The following is a 21,244-nucleotide window of genomic DNA, read 5'->3' as shown; positions in this document are numbered from 1 at the left end:
ATTCGGGAGCATCCACTTCGGCAGGGAGACGGAATCGCGAGGCTCTTTGTCACTCGCCGCCGATTGGAATCGAACGCCGGTTTGCCGGATTCGTTGGGCAGCGCACAATTCGCAGTTCGAAAACGCGTGATCGCCAGTGTGCAATGCTATCTCGCAGGATTCTGTCTGGATAACATCAGGTGGCAATTGGGCTGTGCGGCGTGAATTACATTCTTATTCTCATTACCATCGCTGTTAATAAAGAACCACGCTGTCTTGTTTTAAATGCGTGATTTGTATTGCAATTTTTTTGCGGCTCTCGTTCAAACCTGCAAGGATCATTCCTGGCATTACTCGCAGCTCGGCGCTTGGCACCGCAGTTGCGAGCGCCTATCGGGGGAGAGACAGAGAGAGAGAGGTGGAATGCGTTGCGCAAGAGATATTTACGCAGCTTGTCATCGTTATTTATGAAGCAATCAATGAGTACGTGACCGAAATCCTTTATGGAACCGCGCGGCAGACGATTAATAACAACGCACTTTGGATTTACGCCGATCATCAAACCGCCCGGAATGCGCCCAGTCTCGTCACGATCTCGCAAGCAAAGCTAAGCTGCACCGAGCCTGGCAAGTGCTTGGATGGCTGATTGACGTGGGCTCCTGGTTGTTGTAGTTGACTGCGGGGCTGTGCTAGGGCGCCACGGTGGCGAGATGTTAATTACCTCGCCTGGTATGCAGGAGGTCGTTGTTTCGATGCCGACCCTGACACATGTATATTCGGAGTTTGTGTCTCTCCCAGTGGTCGCGTGGACTTTTCTCCAGGTCCTCCGGTGTTTTCCCTCCGCATTTAGAATCAACGTGCGTTTAGAGTAGTTTTGCTGCTATACATTGGCACGTGATAAGCCACTTCGTTGAGCCACATAGCTCAGTGGGGCCTTCCCTGGTAAAATAGAGATGGGTTTATGGCCTCAAGGGCATTGCAGCAAAATCCATTGTTGTACCGTTCTTCTATGCTGCCACATCTATGCTCCCTACTCTCACCGGGCCGCACCGAAGTACGGTCAAACAACCCCCCTCGTGATTTGCACCACGTGGCGAGGCCCTCGATGCAGCAGTGCGCTGACCAAAGCCCTGTGGACGTGCAAAGCAATTGGCTCGTCTAAAATGCGGCCACATCTACAGATGCCGTCCAAAGTCAGGGGGAGACGCGGGGAGAAGGAGGCGGCGTGAGGGTTGTGCCGCGCAATAGGAGCGGCTTGCGGACTTTCACACCAGAGGCCTTCAGCGTTGACTATGAAAAAGATACCCGTGCACCCACGTAGATGGGCTGATGTGCTTAAGGGCAAAAAATTACCACTTCGCGAGGCATTTCTGCGGGCACACGAACGAGTCTGGGCTTTAGGCGGGCGCACGATCGTGCACTCTCGTGAGAGATGACGGCACGGGGCGGGGGGGGGGCATTCTTTAAAGCTCCACTTCACAGCACTTCATTCACTTCGCTCGTAATTACCGTCGGGGCAAATTTCAAGGGGGCGGATGTGGGGATGCGACCTACGCCTACGAGAAAACCGGTTCGCTGCGCGGGGCTCACTGCCAGGCTAACCCGGTGGCCGACAAACGAAACTTAGAAGTGCGAGAGAGAGATGTGAATAATTTCACAACAGACCTTGCGAAAGTCTCTCTTCCGATATTAGGGAGCCGCTGGAGCGAAGCGCTTTTAAATCATCATACAGATGGACAAACTCGTTTCTTTCGAGCTGCTTGTGTTTTAGTTTTTCCACCCCCTCCGCACCTCCGATGAGTACGGTTGGGCTACATGCGGTGCGAAAGAAGTTCAAAAGCAAACGTACACACATTGCAGGCCACGTGCAGCACTAATTACGAAAGTGTTTTTTAAAAATTATTTTTTGATGGTCTGTGCTTCTGCACCGCTGCCAACACAACATTGGCAACAGCAGCACCCAAATGATTTGTGTAAACATCACTGTGGTCATCGCCGTCCCTAAATGATCTTCTACGATTTTTTTTGTGCCTGTTAGTTTATTGTCCTTCCCTGCCCCGCCCGCACCTCCGATTAGCACGGTTGCGCCACGTACGGTGCAAAAGAAGTTCAATAACGTACATACTGCACATGGCATGCATATTGTGCAAAACAAAAATAAACCCCGAAAATATATTAGGCGAACCCTGAAAATGATGTTGGGGACCAGTGCTGTTAGCGAGCACCTATTAAGGCCAGACCACAACATTTGTAACCCAGATGGCGATGTTTGCACACCGCACCAGCTACTCATTTAACTCAAGAGTCAAGCCCATGGAAGCCCAGGACGGGTTCAGATATCTCGAGAAACTGATGTTGGCTGTGGCAGAGAATTTGAACGCAGGTCGCCGGGTTCATAGCGCGAATCACCGCGACATCGCTCCACACACCCACCCACGCACACCCACGCACACAGGCACAAACCAAGAAACAGACCGCCCCACGTAGCCTTGAACAGACATGGGGAAAGCTAGCGCTGCTCATCAAGACAAGCGCACGCGTGGGTGGTTGGCTGGCAACATGCACGACCACCTTCGTCTCCCCAATGCCGATGTCTACACACCGCACCGGTTACTTAATTTAAGGCCAAGTCGACCTAGGGGATGCGAAGGACGAGATCAAATACTGCCACCGGTCATGAGCGGGAATCGAACTGCGGTCACCGGGTTTCGCGGCTAAACCCACAAACCACGAGGCTACCGCATCCCACCCTTGCAGACACACCCACACATACAAAGACAAAGATCCCCCGTGTAGCCTTAACAGACTGTCGGGGCAAGTGTTGTTAACGAGCGCCTATGAAGACCGGCACTGCACACGAGGGGGTGGGTGGCCAGCACCACGCCCGGCCGCCTTTGTCTCCCCAGTGACGATGTTTACACACCGCACCATGTACTCATTTGAGGCCGAGTCGACCTAGGGGAAGCCCAGGACCGGTTTATATTAATCGTCACTGGTGTTGGCCGTGAGCGGGAATCGAACCCGGGTCGCCAGGTTTGTAACGCAGCGTGCTAACCGCTACACCACCGCTCCCCATAACACGCACACAAACACGCACACATGCACACACAAACACGCACACTCTCCAAAACATAATTTCTGAGAGCCTCGCCCAAACCACTGGCATTTCCTGGGCCTCTGTCCCGCCTGACGAGCCCACCGGGTGAACGGCGACCAGGCTGCCCATTGACCAACAATGTACGCGTTTGCCGTGTGCGATTACCTAAAGCGTGCGAACGTGCGAACGTGCGACTTCGGGGCGAGGTCACGCACGGTGCTCGCAAGGGCGTTCTCGAAACTACGCAACGTGGCAGCCGATGCGTTTTCATCGCAGCCAAGTGGTCATGGACAGACCTCTCTGGCCTCTCCACGTGCTGTGAAGAAGAGCCGTTGCCCGAAACGTCGCCCGTTATAGATTTTCAAGGCCACATGTACGTACGCTGAACTTCTTTCGTGCTAATTGGAGGTGCGGGGGTAGGACAACAAACTAAACACAAAAAGCGGTTCACAGCGTTGTTGACAAATATGTTGAGTTTTTTGTTTGTTGTTGTTGTTGTTGTTTGTGCATCTGCACCACTGCCAACGCAAGCAGCGGCAGCCAAACAATTTGTAAAACTTCACGACGGTCATCAACCATCCCGAAATCATCTTCCACGATTTATATCACAAATGAAGCAACGAATCATTAATGAATCAATCATCTCCACCGAGCCGTCGTCATCATCATCATCGTCGTCGTCGTCATCAGCGAATCGCCGCATCGCCGAATGCTCCCCAAGAGAATCATCATCAAATCAGCATTCGCCGTAATTAAATCAATCGTGCTCGATAAATCATGAAACGGAGCGAAGCCATTCACTCCCACGCGAATCAGGTTTTGCGTGTAGCTGCACTAATTCAACCCGGACCTCGGCAAATTCTACGACTTGTCACGTTTCAGGGTCGAGGTTGCTTCAAGAATCAATGTTTCAAGCCTTCGTCTGCATTGCCCGTGCCACTGGCCGAATGGAACCACGAGCGTACAACCGTCGAGTCCACGCCGATGTTTACGCGCACCACGACTCGTCGCACGCGCCGCACCACCAGCTTAGGAATCGGTGCCTAACCGATCCATCGCGCAAGTCCACTGCTAGACCAGGGCATCTCCCCACGCCCGTGGTGCCTCGGTCGGGGTGGCTGCTCGTCCACTTTGCCGCGCTGGTTGCAGTTATTCGTAGCGCAGAATCAGCGTTATTCCGTTCGACACCGCCGTGACCCAAATCACTCTTTGCTTTCCCCCTCTCTCTGTGTGTCCTCGTGTTGTCCCTCTAATATTTCCTGCAGTCACGAAAGCTTCAAATCTGTCATTGACACGCTAATTTCTCTACCCCCCCCCCCCTCTCTATTTAAGGCCTCGACACAGAGGCGTTGTTTCTCTATGTGCCTATGTGTGTGTCTCTCTCTGTGTCTGTGTTATCTCTCTCTGCTTATGTGTTTGTCTATGTGTCTCCGTGTCTATGTTTTGTCTCTCTCTCTCAAATTTAGCAATCTTTGGAAGAACGTTAATCAACCAGCTAGGGTGTTGACTATTGTGTTAGCCGACTCTCTGTGTTGTATTGCATTATATTTCCAAGTTTACTCGGTTTGTTTTCTCATTCATTCGCACCTCATGATGATTGCTTGTGTTGCAATCGAAACGTCGTATGCTATTATTCAATTTCTTTTTCTTCCTATGTGACTTTACCGAAAGAACCAAAAGAGTCACTTGTCGTTGTTGTTGGGGCAATAAGTAAACTGTCACGAATCGCAATCATGGCGGCAGCCGCAGCTACCTCCTCCACCTCCCACCACATCTGACATTTCAGGTTTGCCAATCTTCGCAATGTGAATTAGTCTCACGGCTCTCACTGGAGGGGAAAAGAGGTGGCCTCCCTGCGCGATGACGGAGGCGCTCACGAGGTTCGTTTACCCCGCGCTACGAACCCCCCGGCGACCCGAGTTCGATTCCCGCTCATGGCCAACACCGGCGACGATTATCCGAACCGGTCCTGGGCCTCCCCCAGGTCGACTCGGCCTCGAATGAGTACCTGGTGTAGTGCGTAAACATCGGTGGTCGGGTGCGGGGTTGCTGGCCACCCAACCACTCGTGTGCCGTGCCGGCCTTCACTAGGTGCTCGCGAACGGCACTCTTGCTCCAACAGTCAGTTAAGGTCACGGTACATACAAGGCTTATACACAGGGGAATCTGTCTTTGTTTAACTCTACCACTATCCCCCGCAATGCCCCCCCCAACCCCCATTTACGTGTCTCCCTCCGCCTCCTCCTCCTCTTAAATCACAACCGCACAAAGTGATTATGACCACATTAGTGGGGTCCTGGAAGGGAAGTGCGAGGATCAGAGCTCGAATGCCGAACTAACCCCTCGGCGAGCTAGCGACGCATCAACGGAGTAGGCGGTGCGAGAGTGCGTCGATCGGTTGACGAGCCCATCGATTCCTCGGGCTGACGATCGCGCACGGACCCACGAGCTCCTACAGACGCGCACGGCTTATTCGCACCAAACCCGGAGAGTGATGATGTCGCAACCGCCAAGCCACCCCCTGCTGCCAGTAGGGGGTGGGAGGTCGTGGGGGGGGAAGGAGGCTAGGGGCAGTGATTGCTCAGAGTCATTTGCGGTGTCATTTTTCCCAAATTTGGCGAATTTGGAGCCGGGCCGCCCCCCTCTTGCGAACGAATGAGCGGCCGACGGCAGCGGGGAATTAAAAACAAACCTCGCGGGGGGGTCTCAACACGAACGCCGACGACGGACGTGCGGTCTGTGCAGCGGTGCCGTTTGGATCTGACGCTCCGCGGAGGCGCGGCGAGCCCACGACTTCGCTTGCGAGTTCACAACTTCGCAACACGGGGGTGGGTGGGTGGGGAGGCTGGGAGAGATTTCCAAACCTCGGGTGCACGCGAGCTCGGGCGATCTGCTCCGTCGTCCCATGCGTTAATTCGAGAGTCCCAACAACGCTCGGCAATCGGGGGGGGGGGGGGGGGGCGGGCAATGCTCTGCTGGCATTGGAACGGGGAAGAGGTCGGTGACCGTGCAGATGGATCGCGGTGATTGGCGTTTGGAAGCCGCTGCGATCACACGCGGATGTCAAAGTCCCACGTGGGAGACGTTCTACGCCGTTCGTCGAATTCCGAGTGAAATGAACAAATCACGAGCAAGCGAGAGAAACGATTCAGACGGCGGGTCTACTTTGCAAAGGAGACCTGAAATTCTCCTGCGTAGATTTCCGCGGTCGTGCTGCTGTACAGCTCAACGATGTGTTTTCGGGGTCGTACTGCGTGCTGTTCGGCACGATGCCGAGAGCTTCCTCAGGCAACCCAACACTGACGAAGCTCCCAACAGCGAAACATCGGACATCGCGACAAGCAACACGTGGCACGACCTGAAAACACGGAGAGTTGTGGGAGCTGGGATTTTAAAAAGTCCACAAACAGCAAGAATTCCCGTGGAATGGCTCTGGCTCCAGCCATCATGGGTGCATCTGCCAGTCATCTCAGTCAGGCAACCCATTGCACCTGGGTCTGTCCCGTGACCTCCTGCCGGCGGGCGTTCGAACACTTACGTGGCCTTAGAGTGCACATAGCCTGACGCAAGTGCCGTGGTGACGTCACTTGCCCTAACAGCCTGTGCAGGCTATAGAGATAACCTTTACCTTTGTGTGTTGTGCTCACCACTTGGTGGGGAGCGGTGGCACAACGGTTAGCACACCGTGCTACGAACACTGCGTTTCGAGAGTCTTGATTCCCGGCGATGGCAAATATTCAGCGGCAAGTGTGACTTCCCTAGGTCGACGCAGCCTTCACCGAGTACCTGATGAGGTGTGGAAACAGCACTGGGGAGACAAAGGTGGCCAGGCGTGGGGCAGCTCACACCACACCCATTGTGTGCCCGACAGTGCTTGAAAGCTACACGGGGGACCTTTGTCTGTTTTATGACCTCACAAGGAGGGCGACTGTGTGTCCGCGCGAGTGCACAGCAACACGCGTACGGCTGACGCATCGATTTCCTGTCATGTTTTACCCCATCACAAATGTAATAATAGTTAAGTTAAATTTACGGTGGGAAAGGCGATACAAAAATCGACCGTCTGCAATGGGGATTTAGTAACAGACACCGCCACCACTTCCTCCACCACCACTAATACACCACACAATCACCACCTCCAACCAACACTAATACCATCACATCCTCCTCCTCCACCACTGATATCTTAAGAATAACCTCCCCCTCTCCACCATGATTAATGCCACCACATTCTCCACCACCACCTCCTCCTCTACCACGAATGCCATCACATCCTCCACCACCAAAGACAAAGACCCCCCGTGTAGCCTGAACACACCACACCGGCTATTGAATTTTAGGCCAAGTCGACCTAGGGGAGGCGAAGGACAAGATCAAATATTTCCACCGGTCGTCAGCGGGAATCGAACTCTGGTCACCGGGTTTAGTGGCTCAGCCCACAAACCACGAGGCTACCGCTTCCCACGCTTGCAGACACACCCACACATACAAAGATCCCCGTATAGCCTTCACTGAGTGCTGGGGCAAGTGCTGTTAGCGGAGCAGCTATGAAAGTAGGCACGGCACACGAGGGGGTGGGTTGCCAGCATCGCACCCGGCCGCCTTTGTCTTCGTAGTGGCGATGTTTACACCCCGCACCAGGTATTCATGGGGCGGAGTCGACCTAGGAGAGGCCCAGGACCGATTCAGATAATGGTCACCGATGTCGGCCATGATCGCAAATTGAACTCGAGTCGCCCGGTTCGTAGTACTGCTACACCACCCCTCATACCACAAGCACCACCCCCTCGATCATCGCTCACGCCACCCCACATTCTGCTCCACTACCTCCTCTGCTACCACCACTTCCTCCACCACCACGACCGCTAATCCCACCAGCACCACCACCTCAATCCCCTGGGCCCCAGAGATGGAGGCTGCGTCTCAAAACCTCCTCCGCCTATCTCTCTCTCTCTTACGCAGAGGCACGTGCCACGAGTTATCACGGCGCTTAAAAATGATCCCAATTTAACGGGCATTACGTGTGCTGTTTTGGTGGCTAACGGTGTGGGTTTACTGTGGTCCAATGCCCCTGTAATCGGTACAGCTTCCCCCCCCTCCTCGCAACGGGGCAAAATCCCGCAAGCGAGTGGCTGGCTAATCGGTTGTGCAGGCGCGCACACACACACACACTACAGCCCAAGATGTACATTTCGAGTATGAAAGTGCTTCCGCCGAGGAGATGGGAGCGAAGAGATGAGGTCATGCGCAGGTGGTGAGGTGGGTCGTTACGACGAAGGATCGTTAGGGGATGTGGTGGCGAATTGGCGAGGTCTTCGTTCAGCAATGGATTGAAAATGGCTGATCACGAGTGTGTTTTTTTACTTGCCGAATTAGTCGGTCGGCAGGCCACGTGTTTGGTGGGGCACAGTGTGGGGACTCCCATCTCTCACAAGGCATCTGGCCAGTACGCAAGAGTTACCTCCAGAGGGTTTCTCTCTTCGAGGTCTCGCTGTTGGAGGCCCTTTCTGACAGCAGTGGTGTGAGGAAGGAATTTCAGGGCTGCCATGGTGGCGAGATGTTAACTGCCTCACCTGGTATGCAGGAGGTCGTGGGTTCGATCTCGACACTGACACCTGCTGTATATTGGAATTTGTGTCTTTCTCCCCGTGGCCGCATGGATTTTTCTCCGGGTCCTCCGGTTTCTCCCTCCACATTTAGAATCAACGTCATGTGTTCAGAGCATTTGGCTGCCGTACATTTTCACTTTGTGGAGCTATCATTTCTGGTGAGGTCGCTTCTGAAAAAGAGCTACACAGCTCGGTGGTAAAATAAAAAAATGTCATAGCTGGTTATTATTTACCAATGAAAGCCTCAATGGGCGAAGCGAATGGCGGTTATTGTTGTGTGCGTGCGTGCGTGACGCTTCTTCTCTTCACACTTTTCCGGGCGAGTAATTAATAAGCGAATGACCCCGAGGAGGAGGGCACGGATGATGCACGTCCTCAAAAGCTGATAGAGAAAAAAAGATAATTAACTTTCAATTATATAACGTGGCACGAAAATGAAACCGCCAAACGATATGTATGTGTACCTGTCGAAATCCCGCTGGGCCTGTCGCTGTTATTTAATATCCTATTTTCAGATGGCGTTTGTTTTGTTTTGCCGAGATAGCGTGAACATTTCCACCTTTGTTTGTTTTTGTGTTGTACCATGAACTATACCAGCGTGGGGGGTGGAGTGGTGGTGCAGTGGTTAGCATGCTGCGCTATGAACCCCCGCGTCTTGAAGTTCGATTGCTGACCACGGGCTCGCGCCAATGGAGAGTGATATCCGAATAGATCCTGTGCCTGCCTAAAATAACTTCCCGATGCATTTGGAGTGGAAGGCGGGCCCCACTCTTTTAAGTGAGAAATCACAACCAATAGCGTCATCAGCCCCGGCGATCACCAAACCTCGATCAACGATCTCCCGGTCTCCAGGGCAACGGCTCCCGCCACCATAGTGGCATCGAAAGACGTTCACCATTTCTGATTTCCCTCCTGCGTAGGTTTTCCGCAGTTGTGCCGTTACAGCTCCCCCGACGTGTGTCTGGGCTATGACTCGTGCTGTTCGGCGCGATGTCCAACGTTTCGCTACGCGCGCTCGGAACTCCGTCGGGAAAAAAATATAACTGGAGAACGAACAGCAGAAGCCTCCATACCCTTGGCAGCCTCATTTGGTGGTGCCACGGAGCCTCTGGGCTGGTTAATAATATTCTTCATGAGCAGCAGCAGCAGCGGGAGGCTGCATCTGCCGCGCGAGCCGAACCCCTCATACCGAGAAACCATTCCATTTGGCCGACCGAAAGATTCCATTTCGGGAAGGGAGACCCGTCGGAGGGGACCTATATTTAGGGGTGTGGACGGCAGGGGGTCCCGCAGAGTGGCTTTGCGAGGCCTCGTTCTGGGAGATGCCACCGCAGCGTCCAACACCTCGCCGAGGGTGACGATGAGCGGAATTCGAACGCTTTCTGCAAAATGAAAGACAAACTCGGGGGTGCCGTGAAAAAAAAAAAAAGCAAAATTATTACACTTTTTCTACGCGATGAATTTCTTCATTAATTTACAAAACGTGTTAGAACGTTTTTGCCACCCTCAAGCAGTGCCAAAGCCGTGCCCGGAGCGATGACAAAAGAGCCGTTCCGCACGGAGACCTCGACGCACGAGGCAGCAGCAGGAGGCAACGACGGCCGGACTCGAATGATGCCTCCCCAAAAGAGGGCGAAACCAGTGTACAGCTGCGTCAACCCCCTCCCGTTCCCGTCCAAAATCACATGGCCACAATGTTCACCCTTTGCCAGATGATGGTCCTAAAACGATGCCGCGTGCACTGCACACGCAGTACGGCGAGGTCATGTGACATTCGAGGCATGGATGGGAGGATCAATGGATTGGTCATAATTCTGCCTTTGGCGGCCTACAAGTGAACTTTTGTACCATCACGTGTTCCACCCCTCTGGCCTCCTGAGGGAGGTAACTCGGAGTGCAACGATCAAACCCCTAGGCTATTGGGGGGGGGGTTGCAAATCGCATGAAGCAATCTTTCCGTCTCATTTTATTCCGCAATCTCGCCCGCATTTTGCGCGTCGTCAACGTTTACTCCGTCGGCCGAAATGCAGAAATTGGCAAATAATTCGCGTGGCGTTTGCACAGACGACGGTGAAAACACGGGGTCCTACGTACGCGCGTGTCGTGGATGTTAGAATGGGCGTGGGGGCAGGGGGTGCCTTGGGCCCCCTACTCCCTTAGTGGCCAAAGCTACGAGTTGCCCCCTTGACAAATACCGTGAGATATGTTTTGAACAGCAGAATAAAAAAATAAGAACAACTTATTTTGCGAAAACAGAGCACCCCTGAAGCGTGAAATGTTGGCGACCGTGAGCGTCATGACGATGCGATCAGGGCAAGAGGAGCCGCGATGTATAAATAGCCTCGAGGTGCGACCGTGCGAGACAAATCAAATATTGGGGCCTCAACCGACCGATTTCCGCACCCCCTGAGCTTGATAATGTCGTCACTACGCCACCGATAATGTCGTCAAAACTACGCCACCGAGTCAACATTAACGGATGGGTCCGTGCATCGGTGCAATTCCGGGCATCTGTGAAACTACTGGACATGTTTGGAGGAAATGAGCTTCATAGCTCTTCGGATTTCTCCAGGATAAATAAAGACTCGGATTCTGATTCACTCCTCGTGATAGCCGGAGAAAGGCGAGGCAACATTTTTGGTCTCAAGGCAAGGAGAGGTGGGGGGGGGGGGCGATGGGGGGGGGCCGATGGGGGGGGGGCAGCTAGCCTTTCCTGCCCCCCTTCCTCCCCCATGAATGTCCCTGAGAACCCCCTAGGCAGCACATGAAGGAATGTTTCAGAAGAATTTGACTTTTCGTTTTTTGCCAACCTAATCAAAGGCAGATCCCCCCCCCCAATGTGGCCACACAGACCGCTGTGGGCAAGTGCCGTTAGCGAGCAACTAAAACACGAGGCGGCCGGGAATGCCCAGCACCACGCCTGGCCGCCTTTGTCTTCCCAGTATGCACGGGTACCGAATGTTTACTTCCCGTAATCGACTCGCAGGAGGCCCAGGACTGGTTTTGGACATCCGTCGTGAGTGGTGGAGGTCAGCGAGAATCGATCTCTGGTCGGTCGCGATTTCCGTCGAGCAGGGCGCTACTGACTAAAGCCACCGCTCCCCAATATAACCGCGCACGCAGATAGACAACAAGATAGCCCCCCTCTCGTAATTACAGACTGTTGGGGCAAGTTCTGTTTCATGACCACCAAAAACAAAGATCCCCCGTGTAGCCTGTAACAGACTGTTGGGGTCAAGTGCTGTTAGCGAGCACCTATGAAGGCCGGCATGGTACACGAGGGGGTGGCCAGCACCACGCCCGACCACCTTTGTCTCCCCAGTCGCGATGTTTACACACCGCACTCATTTGAGATTGAGTCGAACTAGGGGAGGCCCAGGACCGGTTTAAATAATCACCACTGGTGTTGGCTGGGAGCGGGGAATCGAACTCGGGTCGCCGGTTCACAGTGCAGCGCGCTAATCGCTGCACTCCCGCTCCCCACTGTGTACAGACACACAACAACAACAACAACCGCCATTCACCGCTAAGCGACGGTGACGTCACCACGGGCACTTGTGCCAGGCTACGTGCATTTTAAGGCCACGTGAAGTGTCGAACGCCCGCTGGCAGGTCACGGGACAGACCCCAGTGCCATGGGTTCACTGACTGGGATGACACGCGCACACACACGCACACACGTGAACACACTGACCGAGCAGACTCGCTCCGAAATGCCACACGCACGGCGCGAGACAGGATCGCCCCGTTATCACGCCTCCCCGGCAGCTCTGAAGGGGATTAGACTCTGAGGAGCACGAACCTTCAGGAGGTGGATTTCGTGAGGAGCGAGGGAGCGGAGCGAGAGGCAGAAATAAAGGAGGCACCCCCCCCCACCGCCGCCGCCCAAAAGAAACCCGCAAACCTCTCCCACAAGGAAGCCTGAGAGATTGACGAGAGCCGCTGCATGAATGTGCATGCGGCGTACATAATCCCGTGCTTATTAAATTAACACCGTCGGCCCGTCATGTAATTACATCCGATCATTGGTATAATCATGGCTTCTGATTATATGCCCCAACCCGAACCCCTATCCATAGCTGTCACTCGCCCCAAAGCCCCTCCCCCCACCACCCCCGAGCAATACATCTTCACCATAATAATCGTCGTCGTCAGTCGTGATCTATCCACTGCTGGCAGAAGGGCCTCGCCCCACGTCTTGCGTGCATGCGAAGCGACGCGCCGTTTGAGCGCCCGCACCGCGAGCCGGTTTCATCGCTCCCTCTCCGAGGTGGACGCCATAAACCAGCGGTCTTCATTGCAAGGCCACGCGGGGCCACCGGTGGGCCTTACCGGTGGCCTTTAGTGCGGCCCCCCCGATAATACACAGAGTGAACACACCCACCCCATCATCGTGCTGCTGCCGAACCCCAATGGTCTCGAATGTGTGGCGGCCCTCACACACTGATGATGTCTTATCGGCGAAAGTGGGCCTCCCCCCCCTCCCGCCTCTGAAATTGTGTAAAGAACACTGCCATGAACAGATGCTGCTGGACTCCCACGTTTTATTGGCAAGGGCGCTCCGTATGAAGTTTCAGAGACAGATATTTCACGTGAGGCACTCAACAAGCTTGGGTGGCTCTGCTGATTACACCACCACCCCTGCCCCCCAACAAAGGTGAAAACCAGTGCAGTTTGCTTGCTTAAACAAATGCTGTTTGGTAATATTGGTATGGTCTGGCAGGCCAGTTCGTTCACTTAAAACGTGCGTCGGATAGCCCGTGAAACGCCCTAATATTACGACGAGATGAGAGAGCCATTCTCGTTCTTAATCCTGTTGTGTCTCACTTAAAAAAAAAAGACTTAAACTCACTCCCCCGTCGTTCTGCGGAACCAGTTTCAACGTTACCGAGCCACGCCAGCAAGACGAGGCTTGTTCGTGGATCGCTCCTCACCATAAAAACCACACCGGCGTGCCCCTCGACTCAGCGGAGTATAGCAGAGGTGTGGACTCGAGTCATGTGACTTGGACTCGAGTCAGACTCGAGTCATGAATTTGATGACTTGCGACTCGACTTGTACTTGCATAACAATGACTTTGTCCCACCTATGAGATGTGGACTCGAGTCATGTGACTTGGACTCGAGTCAGACTCGAGTCATGAATTTGATGACTTGCGACTCGACTTGGACTTGCATAACAATGACTTTGTCCCACCTCTGGAGTATAGACACAGTGCCGTGCAGGAGAGTAGATGACGTTCACTCACTCATCGTTGTCGTGATCCTTGACCTCCGTCGCAGGCGTCAAACATCACGACCGCGCCGCGGCGGGATATGGAGAAAATAAAATAAAAATCGACGGCATCTCAAGCCGCACCGCGTGATTTCATCTCGCGAGGTCTGGCAGGCGCACACGGAGGACGGATCGAGCGCATCGATTAGACGATGTCACGACGAATGTAGTGGGGGGGGGCTCAGGTGCCAACCCCCCCCCACGCCCCAGCTTTCATTCTCCCCCCACCCACAAATCCCACAAGCAAGCGCATCATTGGACACACAATGCCAAGACGCTGAGATGGAATGATCAGAGTGGCTGTGCGAATGATGAGGCCGGGTGCCGGGTGGCGAAGCGTGGCTGGCGTGGGCGAGATGTTAACCTCCTCACCTGGAATGCAGGAGGCCGTGGGTTTGATCCCGACCCTGATGCCTGTACACTTGGAGTTTGTGCATATTCTCTCTCCCCCCGTGGTCGTGTGGATTCTTCTCCGGTTCCTCCGGTTTCTCCCTCCACATTTAGAATCGAGTATTTGGCTGCTATAAATCTACACATGATGACATACATGGTGATGGCCAGGTCGCTTCTGAAAAAAAAGAGCTATGCAGCTCAGTGGGGCCTCACCCGGTAAAATAAAAATAAATATTTTGTTTAGAATTAGGCGCCTCGTGTCCAATTTCCCCTTCCTATCGCCCCAACCCGGCCACCCGCCCTACCCCTCCCTGCCAAAATAACTCCGGCGTGGCCTGGCACCTGGGCCCCCTGTAGCCCCGTGGGTCGTGGTTGGAGTTGCGACACCTACACACTGGATAGCTCGCACCCGTCCCCAGCCCACCTCGGTAAAGTAAAAAAATGTAATGTTAACGCTGCTCAAACACTGCTCAGGAATTGGATCCTGGCAAAATCTGACGTTATCCAACCTATTATTGATATAATCGTGACCTTTGCCTACCGCTTAAACCTAAGTGCCCATCGATAGCCATGTGCTCGTCACGGCCCGGACTCAACGTATGTACGCATGTGCTTATGTTGAACTTCTATCGCACCGTACGTAGCAAACTGTGCTAATCGGAGGTGCGTGGACGGGGGGGGGACAACAAGCTTACACACACAAAAATCAGTTCAAGAAATTAGTTTTAAATCTAGATTTAAAAGATCGGTGACTTCCTACTGTCGGAAGGACGAGCGTTTCAGACGGCCGCAGAAGCGCATCTGAAAGCGTCAACATCGTCATCATCAGCCACGACCATTCTTACTTCTTCTTGCACGCGTTTGTCCCACTCACGTGGTGTGTGTCCGCTGTCCTTGCCAACCTTCTCCACGCTGCCCTGTCCTGCGCCCATCTCTCTTCCCACTCCTCGGGCCACCGTGTCCCATAGCCCCACATCGCCCCCCCACCCCCACTTCTTCTTCTGCTGCCTTCCTCTTGATCTCTTTCCTTCCGCTTGCATCACTCGCCACTTTCTGACCCACATAATTTCCCTGTTGTCTCTCCACATGACCGAACCACACCACTCCTCAAGCCGTCGCCATTCCATCGCGGTCCCACGATGCGACAAACCGCCCGGCACCGACACGCGAGCCGATCTCATCGCTCCTTCTCCACGATGGACGTGCTCCAATATAATAATAACTCCTTTCCACAACTCGCAGGCGATGCCTATGTCTAATTCGGGCTCCATCAAGGGAATGTGAAGATTTCCACAGCGGAGCACGAGCTGTAAGAGAGTGAGATGAGCGGCGTCCTATAATGTAATCGAGTTGCTTGACCACTGTCATTTATTTGTATTTACTTTAAACCGTTCCATGTAATCATGACACAATAAAACAAGCCGGGCTCTCGATGTCCTCCCGTGTTTAACGCGAAGGGAGGCTTCTGAAAAGCCCGCGATAGGTTTTGAAAAGGTCGGTCACGATCGTAAAAGCTCAGCTCATTCAGTTCGCTATTTGCCGATGGCATCGATAGTTTATACATTTACATATCACCCTCAACCGGTGTCTATCCACTGCTGGACGAAAGGCCTTTTCATCATCGGGAAGTAGTAGATAAGGGAAAGCACAATGCCACGGATCCATCATCTCGCTGCTGCACGTGAGCCGACCCCATCGCTCCGTCTCTACGGTGGCCGTGCCCACCCCGCCCCCCCGGTCACGTTTTCTCTCCCAATCCTTTGGCGACCATCCAGTCACCAACTTTTTCGCCGCTAAAAGACCCCCTTAACACGACTTCAAATCGGTCGACAAGATGCTCCTGGTATGCGTTAGTTCACTATTCCTAGCACGTATTGATCCATCCACCCATGATGCCACGGCAGCAACTTCTGGCTGGCCATCGAGCAAAGGCCGTCACCGCGTCGCGCGCTTTCGGATGCGCTCCTGCGGCCGTCTGGAAAGCTCCACCGCTCCGTAGGCAACTGCGCTAATCGGAGGTGCGGGGGGAAGGACAACAAACTAAACACAGAAAAAGCAGTTCTGAAGAAATTATTTTTTTAAAGAAATGTCTAGTAAAACTCCGCATATCCAACACGCCTGTCCGCCGTCGTCTCCCCAGTGCTGATGGTCACACGCATCACATCAGGTGCTGATCGAAGAGTATGCTCAGGAAGAGTTCTGGCACCACTCGCCATTGATTGTATCCATCAACAAAAGTGTAACAGAACACAAAAAAATGTTAAACACGGTTTACATTTTTTTGCATTAAAAAACTTTCATTTAACGTTTCGACGTTTCATTTTAATTAAGTTCGAGCGGTAACGTAATCTTGCAAAGCGGTACCAACGGAGCTGTCGTTGCTCTCATTTCGCGAAGACGTGACGCTCCAACAGCGCTAAATGTTCGAGACCGTGAGCGTAACGACGATGCGATCAGGGCAAGAGGAGCCGCGATGTATAAATAGCCTCGAGGTGCGACCGTGCGAGACAAATTAAATATTGGGGCCCCACCTGACCGATCGCCGCACCCCCTGAGCTTGATAATGTCTTCACTACGCCACCGAAGGAAATTAAACCCGGGTTGCCCGGGGTCTTAGTGCAAGTGCTCAAAGCATTGCTTAACTGCTTAACACACACAGACTTGAGTACACAGAGAGACTCGAAAACACACACACACGCAGACCCAAGCACACACACACACATACAGACCCAAGAACACACACACACCCAAGCACACACACACGCAGACCCAAGAACACACACCCACATCCAAGCACACCCACACACAGACCCAAGAACACAAACACACGCACACACACACAAACCCAAGCACACACACACGCAGACCCAAGAACACAAACACACGCACACACACACAAACCCAAGCACACACACACGCAGACCCAAGAAAACACACACCCAAGAACACACACACACGCACACCCAAGCACACACACACGCAGACCCAAGAACACACACACGCAGACCCAGGAACACACACACGCAGACCCAAGAACACACACACGCAGACCCAGGAACACACACACGCAGACCCAAGAACACACACACGCAGACCCAAGCACAAACACACGCAGACCCAAGAACACACACACACAGACCCAAGAACACACACACACACAGACCCAAGAACACACACACACACAGACCCAAGAACACACACACACAGACCCAAGAACACACACACACACACAGACCCAAGAACACACACACACACAGACCCAAGAACACACACACATGCACACACACACGCAGACCCAAGCACACACACAACACCCACCCACATCCACACAGGAAACACTTGGCCACACAGATCTCTCTCCCCCCACCCACCCACCCACTCCTCACCGAGTCGGTAACGTCCAAGCCACTCTCTTCATCCCGAGCCGCGGGCTCGGAACGGCCCCTCGTGGTGCAGCCCAAACAGAGGTGGCTGCGGCCAGGGGATCTCCACGCCCGACCGCTTTCGTCTCTCCACTGCCGACGTCTTCACACGCCGCATGGGGCGACCCAGTGCCACTTCGCCACTCACGCTGACCTTGGCAGTGCGCTAACCGTTGCACCACCGCTCCCCAAACAAGGACAAAAATCCCCCGTATAGCCTTAACGGAAGGTTGAGTGCAAAGTGATTCTCGCGAGCACCCTCTCGGCCGCCTTTGTCTCCCTAATGGCTATGTTGATACACCACACCGGTTGCTCATTTGAGGCCGAGTCGACCTAGGAGATGCACAGGGACCGGTTCAGATAATCGTCACTGGTGTTGGCCGTGAGCGGAAATCGAACTCGGGTCGCCGGGATTCGCAGCGCAGCGCAGCGCGCTAACCGCTGCACCACCGCTCCCCACCAAACACACACAGATACATACACTCAGACACACACACGCAGATACATACAGACACACATACACACAGATACATACACTCAGATACATACACTCAGACACACACACGCAGATACATACACTCAGACACACACACGCAGATACATACAGACACACATACACACAGATACATACACTCAGACACACACACGCAGATACATACAGACACACATACACACAGATACATACACTCAGACACACACACGCAGATACATACAGACACACATACACACAGATACATACACTCAGACACACACACGCAGATACATACAGACACACATACACACATACACACAGATACATACACTCAGACACACACACGCAGATACATACAGACACACATACACACAGATACATACACTCAGACACACACAGGGGACTACGCACACGATGGCATAAGAGCCACAGGTCAAGTTCGAATATTCAACTTCCCACTGATATTTAAAAACGCATGCCCCGGGGAATCGAACCTATGCTTGCAGAGAAGCAGGCATCGTGAGTGCTGGGAGCACGGCAGCACCGCGTGCGATGCTAGCCTCGTCCATCACAAGTTGCCCGACAAGAGAAGAGTCGTCAGATCTTGAAGCTCTCAAAACTTTTTGACCACACCCAGCGCCAGTGAGATTTTTTTAACTGTAAACTTTCGATTCAACGGCGGCCGAGAACCAACCCGTCAAAGTGGTGGCATTTGCTTTAACAAGGCCCGGCTCTGCCGATGACGCCCCAGGGGTTCGAAACCGGTCACAGGTTCGCGTTTGCTTTTCTTGAGAAATATTCTCACGCTGGATGGAGTTGGGTTGAGAAGAGGCCACGGGCCCGTGGAATAATTACAACGCACGCCACGGACAGTTTGGCCAGGTATTAACAGCGGAACATACATGTCAACCCCCTCATCAGTGCCCTACATTGTTACAGGCCAATTCAGACCGTAGTGGTCACCCCGTGCCACTTATACATCTCAACGTTCATCCGACAAAGTCTCATCACAAGGGAGAAACACATTTTTTTTGCCCGTATTGAAGCGGCTGTACGCCGTATGGAACATGAAAACTCCATTTCCCTGTACAAGAACACGGGGTAATTCCGTATGGGTTGACAGGTGTGGTGAATTGATACAGGGTGCGTAATGCAGAACGGATTAATGTTACTCGACAGCCAAGCACACGGTACGTAAACTGCATTACACACTGTCAACTTAAACAGGACACGTAATACAACTACCTGGAATTACGTCACGAGGCAACTTGCCACTATTAAAACATCGTAATCCGACGCAACATTCTAAATACATACCCGGTAAGAGAGAACCCAGTGCGCGCTGGTGCTGTAATTACAATCCTGAAGACACTTGCCACAAAAATCTGGAATCGCTCCCAAACTTCATATCTGCCATCAATCTCCCCAAAGTCGCTTAACGTGCCGACACCACTCATCGCTTTGGCAAAATATACACACAGCCGCTAGGGCGAACACATTCACACATAAAAAAAAAGTCGCTTTCAACTAGCGACGAAACATCGCTAAGTTGGCTACAACTTGTAGCGACCACCAGCTCCCCCAAAATCAACGCCACTTTTTTCGGGCACGTCTCGGCGACATTTCGCGGAGAGTATTCGAACAAGAAAAACAAGACCGGCAAACACCGCCACCACCACCACGACCAACCAACCAACCAACCCCCCATCCCTCCCCGCCGCACCTTCCAGCAGCACGTCTCTGCCGGCCGTCTTGAGCGCCTGCACCGCTCGATCGTGAGTCGCTTCCCGCAGGTCCGCTCCGTTCACCGCCAGGATCGCGTCTCCCACGTGCAGAGCTCCCGTCTGCTCGGCCGCGAGACCCGGGAAGATCTTCGAGATGACCACGGGCATTCTGTTCTCGCGGCCGCCCTTGATGCTGATCCCCAAGCCGCCCGACTCCCGCTTCAACACGCGCACGACGCGCTTCTGCTCCGTGTGCGGCTCGCCGACGCAGCTCAACGCCACCGCTCCTGGGCTCGGGCTAAGGCTGGGGCTCAGGTTGGGACTCCGAATCCCGTTGGACAACCCTCCCGTCCCCGGCGAGGGGACCGGCGGCGTGCCGCCTCCCCCGTTGGCGGTGCCGTTGACGAGTGCCGTCGTCGCTTCTTCGGGGCCCGAGAGCGTGAGCGCGTCCCGGGAGAGCGTCACGCGCACGCGGCCCCAGCGACCTCCGCGCCCGAGCACCTCCAGCAACTCGCTCCTCGGCATCACGCCGACACCGCAAGTCGCCATGACTGTTGCTACTGATGGAGAGAGAGAGAACGCCGCCGCCGCCGCCTTGCCCGTGTCCTCCTGCTTGTGAGCTGCCCCTGGTCTCGAGTCTGGCCAGCACGTTGCTGCTGCTGCTACTGCTGCTCCGTGGAGCGCACGACCGCTCGGTGCACAGACTTGCTCCACGGGCGTCGTCTCCCATCGGCGCGCGCCACTGTCATGTGACCGCGGCGTGTTTAGTGCGCTCCGCGTGCGTGTGCACATTCCTTCGCGTTCTCCACCCCCCCCGCTCAGCCACTCACCGACCCAACCCACACCGCCCGTCTCTCTCTCTCTACCCACCCATTCACCCAACAATCCACCCTCTCTCTCTCCACCACGTACCCTCCCTCCCCTAGAGTGACTGCCTCCTCCTCCTCTTCCTACCCAACCCATCAACTCCACCCACGCAAACCAACCATTCATTCACTTCTCTGTTCCTCTCTACGATCCCTGTCGCCACCATCCCCCCACCTTGTCAGCCCACTTCCGACTCCCTGCAAGCAGCCCTGCAGCACGAGTTTGCTTAATGGGGGCGGGGGGGAGATATTTAAAAATATATTTGGGGGGGGGGGGGGTCACGGTCAATGTCAAACAAGTGTTAAACAAACGTTAAACGCAAGTGTGAAACTCCAAACTAAATAAATACTTAGTTTAACACGTAGGCTTTCGCGACCAATATTATTCATAATCAACGTTTTTGGGTT

At 53.8% G+C, this 21,244-nt stretch overlaps 1 protein-coding gene across 1 annotated transcript in view; it reads right to left on the bottom strand.

Annotated features, from left to right (window-relative positions):
* The window catches only part of LOC144723262 (beta-1-syntrophin-like), a 47,261-nt gene extending 26,473 nt beyond the window's left edge, over positions 1-20,788 (bottom strand). Inside the window, exon 1 of the mRNA XM_078601853.1 lies at positions 19,970-20,788. Coding sequence (XP_078457979.1) covers positions 19,970-20,762 — 793 coding nt within the window. The 5' untranslated portion in view covers positions 20,763-20,788. The remainder of the gene's footprint in view (positions 1-19,969) is intronic.
* Positions 20,789-21,244: the final 456 nt, after the last annotated feature.

Source organism: Lampetra planeri, chromosome 17 (genome assembly GCF_965212315.1).
Source record: "Lampetra planeri chromosome 17, kcLamPlan1.2.h2, whole genome shotgun sequence".
Classification (NCBI taxonomy): Eukaryota; Metazoa; Chordata; class Hyperoartia; order Petromyzontiformes; family Petromyzontidae; genus Lampetra; species Lampetra planeri.
This window is presented reverse-complemented; position numbering and strand designations above follow the sequence as displayed.